The sequence below is a fragment of the Caloenas nicobarica genome, chromosome Z (genome assembly GCF_036013445.1).
Source record: "Caloenas nicobarica isolate bCalNic1 chromosome Z, bCalNic1.hap1, whole genome shotgun sequence".
NCBI classification, from domain to species: Eukaryota; Metazoa; Chordata; class Aves; order Columbiformes; family Columbidae; genus Caloenas; species Caloenas nicobarica.
This window is the reverse complement of record NC_088284.1, coordinates 80,762,027-80,773,579: the sequence shown is the minus strand read 5'-3', so window position 1 is coordinate 80,773,579 and position 11,553 is coordinate 80,762,027. Positions and strand designations below refer to the sequence as shown.

Sequence of the window (11,553 nt, the reverse complement as noted above, 5' to 3'; positions counted from 1 at the left end):
GCGCTTCCCCACCTGCTGCCTTTCCTTCCCGGCTCGGGCGCGGAACGGCAGGCGCGGGGGTGTCCGCCGGGGCGCGGTCGCGGCTCGCCGCTGCGCCGTCCGCACAGGCATTTGTTTGGCAGCTCAGGCCGGGCTTCGCGCTGCTGGGGTCCTGGCGTGACCTCCGCGGCGAGGCGTGCGCCGGGCGGGAGCCGGGGCGGCGGGAGCGGCGAGTGTATGTGCTCGGAGCGGGGCCGGGCCGGGCGGCTGGAGCGGCGGCGGGTGGGCCGGCCTGGGCACCATGGTGAGCGGGGTAGCGCGGGGGGGCTGTGAGGGGAGGCTTTCTGGCGCTCGCTGCGCCGTGGCGATGTCCCGGCCCTCGGGACTGAGGTCCGGCCGCCCCCGGCCTGTCTGGGCGGCGGGGACAGCTCGTGGGCCTGGGGGCGTCCGGGGCAGGGGGGAGGCGGAGGGAAACTGTTGATCTCTGTTATTAGTGCTTGTTGCGGCCTTTCAGTGCTTAAAAGGGGCCGATAAGAAAGATGGGTCAGACTTTTTCAGGGCCTGTTGCGACAGGACAAGAGGTGGTGGTTTTAAGCTGAAGGAGGGGAGATTCAGGCCGGACATGAGGAAAAAATTGTTGTCCCAGAGGGTGGTGAGAGCCTGGCCCAGGTTGGTCAGAGAGGTGGTGGATGAACCATCCCTGGAGACATTCCAGGCCAGGCTGGATGGGCTTCTGAGCAACCTGAGCTGGTGAAGATGTCCCTGCTCAATACCATCCTGCTAGCACTCTCACTGTGGCTTTGCACCGACACGTTTTTATGTCCCAGTGGTTATTTCCCTCCTTACAGCTTTTCCATGGAGAAGCACAGTGATGAGCTCCAGTTGATACAGATGAGATAACAGTCTGTATCATGTTTACAACATGTTTTCATAAATATATAGGACTGTCTATTCACATCTTCTGTAGATCCCTTCTAAATAGATCATTTAATTAGCTGTGGTCTGGAATGTATCTGGAAAACTCTGCCAGCCACTTTAGTTTTCATTACTACTAGTTCATGTTCAGCACTCTGCGTTACACAACAGTTGTGGTATGTGGTGTGTGTGGTATGTGGTGTGTGTGGTATATGGCACATGTGGTATATAGCATGTGTGGTATATGGCATGTGTAGTATATGCTGTGGCAGCACGCAAATATGTTTGGTTTAAGAAAAATCCTGCCTCAGATTAACTTTTTTCAACAAATGCTTTAGCACAGACACAACTTATTGCACATAACTCACAGTAAATGCACTTCTTGTAATACAGGTAGTTGCAGAAGAGCAAATTTTGACTAGTGTAGTTGCTGCTAATGACATAATCTTATTGCATATATGTGGCGTAAGTAGTGGAGGCTGAGTGTTTCATGAATGGATCTCTCTATAAAGACATGCTGAATTGGATGCTTATGTTTTAGTTACTATTTAAAACACATGAGTTGATTCGTTCTGCTTTTAACATATTTATTTTACAGATATTAGGTATATAGAGCACCATAGGGATACATGAGTGAAGGTATAAAAACATGATTTGTATGTGCCATTAATACAAATATTTATCTCCCATATGGATAGAACTATGGTGATATAGTGTTTCTTTGAATGATGGAAGTCTTAGGGAATATACTTTAGAGTTATACTTCGAGTAAAATATGACTTTTAACTGTTCTAATACTTAAGTATTTAATCACCTGATTCTACTAAGGTATTTTTTAATTATGTATGTTTTGAAATCTAAAAGGAACTGCGTAGGTTTTTTTCTCATGTCTTTTCCACCATTTTTTTTTTTCCTTTTCTGTAGAGGTCAATCAAAAGGTCTTGAGAGACTCCTGTCAATTCTAGGAGTGCATGGGTGCTGTTGTCTAGCTCTGTATTTGAAGCTGCTTTTGGAACGCTGCAAGCAAATATAGCTTTTCCTCTCTGTGTAGATCCTTATTTAAATAAAGTGAGTGCTTCTGCTGCCTGATGGAGTTGCAAAATCAGGCCCAGTTTTCTTCGCTAGTTGCTGGTACTGTGGACAAATAATCTTTGTGTGTGATTCCATGGTGTGAGTGAAGTGAAAAGATGATCATCTACTTTTATGCTACTTGGAAGCTGTATTCTCCAGTTCCACAGCAACAGGGGAATGAAATGTTCATCAGTTTCTTTCGCATCAAGAAGCTTATAAATCAAGTCGTCAAACCAACTCACTGGCAGCACTTTGCCAAGTTGGGACCTTCAGGACTCGTCTATATAGTGACAATGCCAGTTACGCTCACAACTTTAAACTCTGCACAGGTATCTTAATACTGTGTCAGGCCATGGTGTTTTTGCCTGTTCATCAGAGGCATTAAAGACTTTTCAGTTTTTTATACTTGGAATGACTCCTGTAATGGTAGAGTTGCTGTTTAAAAAAGCAGACGTTCTGGAGACTGAGGGCTTCATAGTTTCTGCTCGTGTTGACTCGGGAAATATAAGCAAACTAGATTTTAAAAATATTTGAATAGTCATAATAGAATATAACCTTTCCCCCCCCACCTTGTAGATCAGTTCTCTGAACTAGTTTTACCTGTAATTTAATAATACATTGGGTATATATTGGTGTTCTGCACAGCAGACATTCTCTATTGGCTTCTTCAGTAATAATGATAATTCTGTGATTTTATAAATGCCTTTGTTCCGGTCATGAGATTTCTATAGCGATAACTTGATTTGCCTAATGATCAGTAGTTCAGTAATATTTGTGCTTGGAGAACCTCAGTGGAAAAAGAAGCCAGACTGCCAGGTGAAATACAGTTGGCTGACTGGAATGTAGTTTTGGCTTTAAACAGAACACCTTGTTTCAAAGGGCATCGTGCTGCTGGTGACTGCTTCCATCTGGCAGTTCATAGCTCTCCTTTGAATGTATGGAAAGACACTGGTCAGGAGAGAAGTGACCTCTGGGTGGGAAGGACCGCGAAGGTGAGCAGTTTGGTGGTAGTTCTGAATTCTCTGTATGTTCTTCATGCAGCTTTATGCATTTTTTGGTTCACTTCTGCTGTGTTGTAGCACTGGTAAGTGTAGGAGAACACAAATTTAGGGAAAACATGGCCATGAGGAAAAGAAACAAAAAAAAAATCTTAATTTTGAAGAGGTCTCTTGGCATAGATTTATTTCCTAAAGTTAGCTTTATGAATGCCTGATTTTTACAAATCATAAGATTTTACCCGCCTCAGATTGCCAACTATACAAGACATCATTCTGCTTATAGGTGTTTTGTGAAAGTGGTCTTTCACACAGGAAACATTCATTTTAAAACACAGTGAGCTCTCTTTTCTTTAGCCATTCCATATAATGTTTTCTACTGTTCAGCAAACAATTTTGAACTGCATTTGTGTTTCAGGAGAGCACTGTCATGCTTTTGCAAGGTGCAGCTTGAGCATGGATGTGTACATATAGAGAAGATTTTGCATGTGGAAAAGTCTCATCTAGTTGCAAGAGCAATAATGTGTCATTGATTAATGGCATTTCAGATAGTTTGTATTGATTTAGCTCCAGGCTTCACAAATACCATTGCACTTTTTGAATCACAGAAGAAAAGATTATTTGTTATATTCTCCTGTAGATCTTGCTGGTTGCTACTGATATAAAAGCTTTTCCTTTTCTTACTTGAAAATTTACAACCTTGTATATTTGCTATCATTGGAAAAGATTAATATGCCCTGAATTAACATCTATAGAATACTCCAGCACACTTATGTAAAAAGCTTGTTTTTACAAGACTTGCTACTTCAGAAGGTAAGCAGCTGGCACTGCATTTCTGAAGGTGAAGCTGTAAATTGGATTATTCCAGCCGCTTTTTTGGGCGGTTGTGTTGCTGCTGCAATTCTGGTGCATGCAGAAGTTGGCTTCAGCTCAAGCTCCTTGTCCTGCAATGGAGGAGATGGTGATTGTTAGAGAACAAGTAGTTTCAAAGTCCCGTGTAAATCTCGGTGTTTGAATTATTTGTGATATCTAGGCCTGTGGTAAGGGAGAGACCTGGCCTGTTACTGCAGGTGTGGGAGAATAACCTTGGGCAAGGTCAAAATGAGGAGACTGGAGTTGTCTTGGCATAAAACTATTTACCTTGGTTATCTTTGGTCTGCGTGTTCTGTAAATCAATTCATGATGAAAAGAAAAAAATGTCCTTTAGGTAGAAGTACTTCGAAATTTTTTTTTTTTTTGTTAGTATTCTGAGGTAGCTGTTGGTGTATTGTATGTACACTTAACTTGTAGATAAGAGTATTCTAACTTTATCTTAATTACTTAGTCTTTTTGTTCTCCAAATTATCAGCAACAGTGTCTGCAGGTATGTAGTATAAAAGGTATGGACTAAAGAAAACTAAAGTCTAGGTTATGCTTTATTCAAACTTATACTGTCACCTTTTGGACCTGTCATGTTTTTTAAACAATTTTAAGAAATCTGGCAGGTTTTCCTTTAACGTAGCTGCTATCACTTCTCTTGTAGACCATGTACACATTCTCTGCTATGTTTTGTTAAAACATTTTTGTAAAACATGCTGTGTTGCAGAAGCAAGAGTAAGAATCCTGTAGTTACTCAAGGACCTGGAACTGGGCTCAAGACTTTTAAGACACCTCTAATCAAAGATCTTCCTCTGTTGCAGAAACACAGCCAGACTGATGTTTATTAGATAGTGTAGTCCTTATGTGTTGTACTATTTCAGTCTCATCTTTGACTGTGAGGTTGCTTGCCAGCTACTGTTTTGCTGGGAAACTGACTTAACTGTCTTACTTACTCGTCTTTTCTATTCGCTGAGTGCTCCTCTGTGTTGTACAGATTGATAGAAGTGTCTCTGACTAGTGAGATACTGACTCCTCTTTGGTTTCTTGGCTTTGGAATTCAAATTCCAAGCTGTGAGGCAGAAGTATGACAGGGACATGGCTATATGTGGGATCAGTGAGTGCCGAAAGTCTTATGGAATGGACTCAAATAATGTAATTTTCCCAAAACTGTTCAGTAACTGCAGACACTTTATTTAATCTGTACAGCAGTTCCTCATCTCTGAGGTGAATAATGCTTCTATTACTTTTGAGTCAAGCCTGTTGATGATTGTGTGCTCAATTATTTTACCACAGATCACATGGGTTGATGGTTTCCAGGTTTTGTTCACCAGTTGCCCTCAAAACCCCCATGTGATTGTGGACTTTGACCTTGAACATCTTCTCTCTCAAATACATGTTATACTCTATTAAGCAAGGCTGGATTGTTTGTGGATTTCTCGCTAAATTCTGAACTCTGTGTCCTCTAAGTTAGAGTATAGCAAGTAGAGGTGGTGCGAAGCAGCACCTAATCTTCATTCCTGTTCCTTAAACAAGTGATTTTGAATTTAAACTAATATTAGTGGTAACAGGAAGACTTAAAAGTCTGTGGGAGACTTGGCCCAGACAGAGCCTGAGTGGGAGCGAACGCTGTATTTTGTGGTTTTAGGGGAAATCTGGGGGGAAGATGTGCACATAGCATGTTATTTTCAGTGGCCACATCACCTACAGTATTCCTGTGCTCTTGGCTGATTGCAAGAAGATTAATGCAGTGGAAATTTTTAATTCCATATGACAGCTTTACTCTGTTAACATATTGCTTGTGGTTGATTGCTAACCTTCACAAATCAAGAGAAAAATGCCCTGATCAAGTGAGTGGATATAACCATTTTTTAATTGCTTGACGTATAGAAAAATACCAGAAGTATATTTCCACCACAGTCAGATTTAAGATTAGAGATAGTGTTGTTTGTGTGTTTTTTTTTTTTTTTTTAATAGCTTAAAATTTGCTAGGTTGTGTTCGGTTGTAAGTTGAACTACTTTTGTAGGTATTTCTATTTTTAAGAAATATAGCAATAACCTTTTTGGGAGTGAGTGTGGTGAATTTCTGCTGAAAGTTGGTGGGGAGGATGCAGGGAGAGATTCAGTGGCTTAAGATAGAATTATCCTAATGGGTTCAGTTACAACTTCCAGCCTTCACTTGAGTAAGGAGATGGGTTTTGTAGGTGCACTTCTAAATAGTCTGTTGAACTGTAAGTTTTTTAGCTCTCTTAGTGGACCTGCTACCCTGTATAAAAATATAGCTGCATTGATTTGCATAATTTTCCTTCCTGTTTTCTTGAGTTGAAAAGGCGTTTTCTTTCCTTACAAATAGGAAGCCCTAGGAGTAACTGAAGAGACACACTGGCACCTGATCAGGCATCCCTCCTAATAAAAATGTTATTCTAGAGAAATGTTCATGTAAGTTTACGCTGAGATAGTGAACTCTGAGGGTCACTGCTTGCTAGGCCGGCTAGATGGAGAGACTGGTTTCTCTCTCATATTGGATGAAAGTGACTAGGCTTGTTGTGAGGTGGTCAGAATAAAAAAATCCATTTTAAAATGCGTGGTTTGTTGTGTAAACAAATTAAAGACTATATACTTCCTGAGCAATTTAGTAATTTAAAATATATCAAATATATTATGCAGGCAGCTTGTTTTAATAATACTTCCTGTGATTTTTAGGTACATTTCCCCTTAGTGAGGGAATTGGTTTGAGTAATCTTATGCACGGGACTCAAAGATGTGAAGAATTCCTAATAAAGTTAGAGTGTTTAAAATTATACACGCAGCTTCAAATCCTGATCTTGATCCCTGGTCTTGGTGTCATGGAGCATTAGCAAAAGTGAGGTCTTACTTTTTGAGGCACTTTAAAGAATTGATGACACCAATGTAAAAAGAACAGTAGAAATTTCAAGGAAGGAGGAGGGGTTAGCAGAGAGGCTAGAGTACTAAATAAAATTAATGATATCTGAAAAAAAAAAACAACCCAAAGGTGTTATTTCAAGTAATAAAAAAGTGACAATTACTCTTAAATGATACTTGACACGTTGCTCTGAGATGCGTGGTGACATATTGAAAGTGTTTATAAATGCCGAAAGGTAATTTATGTTATCTTAATCTCCTTAGTCATGTTTTATTAAGGATGATACTGGACATCACGTATAACGTTTCATCTGCCTGCAATTTTTCATAAAAGCAGTATTGACACAATTTCTGATTTATTTAAATGAAAAAAATAAAAGTGTTGAAGGGAGAAAAGAGAAGAACTTCCTTAGTACAGTATGTAAGACCAAAGAAGGTATTGCTGGTGAGGACGGGAAGGTTGACGAAGAGTGGTGGATCCTGTGGGTTAACACCTGGTTGCATTCCAGATGGCAGCATGGACTTGGCTTGTATGGCCACAGGATCCTCTTTGAGGTTTGAGGACTGCTGGGAAGGGACAGCATCCACCTAACCAAGTGGAGCAAAAGCATCTTTGCCAACAGAGTAGTGGAGATGCCTGGAGGTCTGCCATGGGATGAGTAATGAACCATCTGGGAGCTTATGGGTAGGAACTAGAGGGCAGAGCAAAATGACTGGTGTTGTTGTAGGTGTCTGCTGTAGATAGCCGTAATCATGAAGAGGTTGAAGATGAGGCCTTCTTCAGAGAATGGGAAGAATCATCAGCTTTCCAGGCACTAGTCTTATAGAGTACTTCAGCTACCCTGGTATCTTCTGAAGAGACAACACAGCAAGGCACAAACAATCGAGGAGATTTTTTTGTGTAATTTGATGGCAGTTGCCTAACACAAGTGATTAAGGAGCTGATGACGAGAGGTGCTCTGCTGGACCTCAGACTTGCAAACAAGGAAGAACTGGTTGGTGGTGTGAAGGTTGCACAACCTTGGCTGCAGTTACCGTCAGATGGTAGACTTTAGGATGCTGAGAGAAGGAAAAAAGGCAGGTAGCAGATTCACAATCCTGGACTTCAGGAGAGCAGACTTTCACCTGGTCGGGCCTCAGCTTGGAAGGATTCTATGGGACATGGTCTTGCAGAGAAGAAGTGTCTGGGAAAGCTGGTTGACTTTCAAGGATCACCTCCTCCTAGCTCTAGAGCAATTCATCCTGATGTACATGGATGAACATGGAGCTCATGACAGAACTCAGACATAGAAAGGTGATATACAAGAGGTGGAAGCAGGGTCAGGTCACCCAGGAGGAACATGGAGAAACCATCTGAACATGCAGAGGTGGGGTTAAGAAAGCTAAAGCCTAGCTGGAATTGAGTTTACATGGAACGTGAATGGCAACAATAACATCTTCTACAATTATATCAACAACAAATGTATTATGATGGAAAATATGGGCCTGCTGCTGACTGGGGCAAGAGATCTAGTGGCAAAGGACATGGGAAGGACCAAGGTACTAATGCTGTCTTTCCTGATAAAGTTTGTTTGAAATCCCAAGCTCCCAAGGCCAGTAGGAGAGTCTGGAGCAAGAAGGCTTTCCCTCTATGGAAGACTATAATGTTAGGGAACATTTAAACAAATTGTAGATAGACAAGTCCCTGGGTCCTCATGGGATGCACCCATTGGTGCTGAGGGAGTGGCCGATGTTGTGAGGTCATTCTATTTGGCCACCCTCTCTCCATCTTTGAAAGGTCATGGCAACCACGGGAGGTTGCTGAGGACTTCCGAAGTCAAGTGCCACTTCTGTCTTCAAGAAGAGAGAATATGTGAAGTACAGGCTGGTCAGCCTCCCCTTTATCCCTGAGGAATTAATAAAGCAAATAATCCTGGAAAGTAAATCCAAACATATTAAAGACAAGAAGGGTTCGTGAGTGGTCACTTAGATTTATGAAGGGAAAGTCATGCTTAACTAACTTGATAGCATTCTACAATGAAATGACTACCTTGGTGGACAAGGGGAAAAGTGGGTGTTGTTTATCTTTGCTTCAGCAAAGCTTTCAGCACCATCTCTCATAACATCTTCATAGACAAACCGATGAAGTATGGACGAGTTAAGTGAGCAGTGATGTGGACTTAAAACTGGCTGAAGTGCTGAGCTCAAAGTGTCGTGATAAGCGACACGAAGCGTAGGTAGAGGCTGGTCACTAGTGATGTGCCTCAGGAGTTGATACTGGTGCCACTGTCACTCAGCATCTTCATTAATGACCTGAAAGATGGAAGAGAGGGCACCCTCAGGAAATTCACAGATGATACAAAACTTGGAGTGGCTGCTACATCTGGTAGTTGTGTTACCATGCAGAGAGACCTCTGCAGACTGGAGAAGTGGGTCAACAGGAACCTCATGCAGCTCAGCAAAGGGAAATGTCAATGTTTCTGAGAAGGAATAAGCACAGGCACCAGTACATGCTGGGGGCTGTCCACCTGGAAAAGAGTTTGGAAGAAAAGGACCTGGGAGTCCTGGGGATCATGAAGTTAACTATAAGTGAACCCTTGTGGCAACGAAGGCCAGCAGCATGGGGGAGCTGCCTCATGCTGAGGATCACCAGTAAGATGAGAAAGGTGGTCATCACTGGTGAGACACTGGAGTGCTGCTTCTGGTTTTGGGTTCCCCAGTACAAGAGAGACATGGGCTACTGGAGAGAGTCCAGTACATGGCCACGACGATGGTGAAGAAACTGGGCCATCTGTCATAGGAGAGATTGAGAGCTGGGACTGTTGAGTGTAGAGAAGGTTCAGGAGCCATCCATAAATACCTGATGGGGAGGAATAAAGAAGGAGGAGTAAGACTCTTCTCAGCAGTGCCTGGTGGAAGAATGAGAGGTGATGGGCACAATACAGAATATTCCATTTAAACATGAGAAAGAAAAAAACCTGGGTAAGGTGAGGATGGTCAAACACTGGCATGAGTTGCCTGAAGAGGTTGTGGAGTCTCCATTTTTGGAGATGTTCAAAACCTGACTGAACATGTGGCCCTGAGCAACCTTCTATAGTTGATGCTCCTGTTAGCAGAGTAGGGTGGGCAAGCTGATCTCCAGAGGTCCCTTCCAACCTCAGCTGCTTTCTGTAAGAATTGCGCATACCTCTTCCAGGTTATCTTTACATTGAGATAAAGTTCTAGTAAAAATAACGTGGTTATATTTCCTCCAAGACAACAGGTGTGCCGGGTGGGAGGGGATCATAGAATAGAATCATAGAATCATTTTGGTTGGAAAAGACCTTAAGATCATCGAGTCCAACCACTAATCCAACATGGCCAAGTCCACCCCTAAACCATGTTCCTAAGAACCTCATCTACACGTCTTCTAAACCCTCCAGGGATGTGTGTGAATGGCAACACCGCGTGCTGTGCTGCTACTGAGGCGTTCTTGAGGTACAAATCTTTCTCCTTCCTTTGGGGAATATTGAAGAAAATGTTTCGCAAGTGTATGAGCTCATCTGTGTTCTATTTGCCAATGGTTAATTGCGTACTGCTTCCATATGTAGAAATACTTTTGCCTCCTGACCTTCTGTAAGCACGTTGCGTCAGTACAAAGCCAGTGAAGTGTAATTCCCAACTTCTACAACTGTAGAGGGAAATATTTTATCTTAAATATATCGTTAGTCACTGACAGTAACAAAAAGTTGATATCCATGAATGAAAGTGAATACAAACTTTTATGTGCCACCACTGAAATATGGCATTTTGTGCACTGGTTGGAAAAGTTCCTGTATTCCTTTCCATGAGAAGGTATTCTGAAAAACAGTTTAAAAGGGTGGAAATAGCTGATTTGGCTGATTCTTAGTGTCTTTGAACTTGCATATCTGTGTTTGATACATTTTACTATTGCTTGTGATGTTTGAAGCATGAAAATCTTGAATGCAAACAGAGGAAATACGGTGTACACGCTTCATACTGGTTTTCAAATTGCTGTTAGTGTTAGCTGATAAAAGTAGTACAATGCAATGTTTCATTCATTGTTGCTTAGCTTTGTTTCGTGCGGGTTTGTGCAGCAGCAGCTGTTAAATCGTGTCAGGACTGAACAGACGGCAAAACCCAGGATTGTGATCAGTGATGAAATTTTAAGATGTAATGTCTGATGAAATGCCACATCCACATGTGGCCTTACAGTCTGTGAAACAGGACACACATTACCAGCCCTGTGACATGGCAATGCCTTTTCCCTTCAATGACATATGTAACTGATTATAGCAAGTTCCATGGGATTTCTCAAAAACCAATTTTTTTTTTTTTTAATTTTGTCTCTCTGGTTTATAAAGAACCAAAAAATGTTATCCCTACTGTACAAGGTGTGTTTGGTGGTTTTTTTTTTTTATTTTTAAAATTTTTTTAAGTACTTCAGCACTTTTCCAAAACACATATTGACTTATTATTTACTTATTCCTTTACAGGGTGTGATAGGTGTGCAGTTGGTGGTTACCATGGTAATGGCCAGTGTCATACAGAAGATCATACCTCACTATTCTCTTGCTCGTTGGCTTCTCTGTAGTGGCAGGTAAGACAAGAAACAGTTGCTATGTTGTGAGTATGGTAATGCATTTATGCATTAGAGTAGTAACAGTAAAACATACTAATTTAGGTTGTTTTCTTAAAAAACGATTAACTTTTCTTAAATTTGTTACCATAGCATTGTAACACCTGACTTAGAGGCTCAAGATATAATATAAAGGCAGTGTTGCTGTAGAAGAACAGACTTGTTGCTATTAATTACATCGGTCATAAAGTTAGCTGTTGTCCAGATCTTATATTATTAAAGGCACAAGCTACGTAC

General features: G+C 41.6%; 1 protein-coding gene across 2 annotated transcripts in view; it reads left to right on the top strand.

Annotated features, from left to right (window-relative positions):
* Positions 1–239: 239 nt before the first annotated feature.
* TMEM161B (transmembrane protein 161B) overlaps positions 240–11,553 on the top strand; it is a 44,039-nt gene continuing 32,725 nt past the window's right edge. For both annotated transcript variants that reach the window (XM_065656117.1, XM_065656116.1), the window contains exons 1-2: positions 240–283; positions 11,174–11,277. In XM_065656117.1, coding sequence (XP_065512189.1) covers positions 281–283; positions 11,174–11,277 — 107 coding nt within the window. In that variant the 5' untranslated portion in view covers positions 240–280. The remainder of the gene's footprint in view (positions 284–11,173; positions 11,278–11,553) is intronic.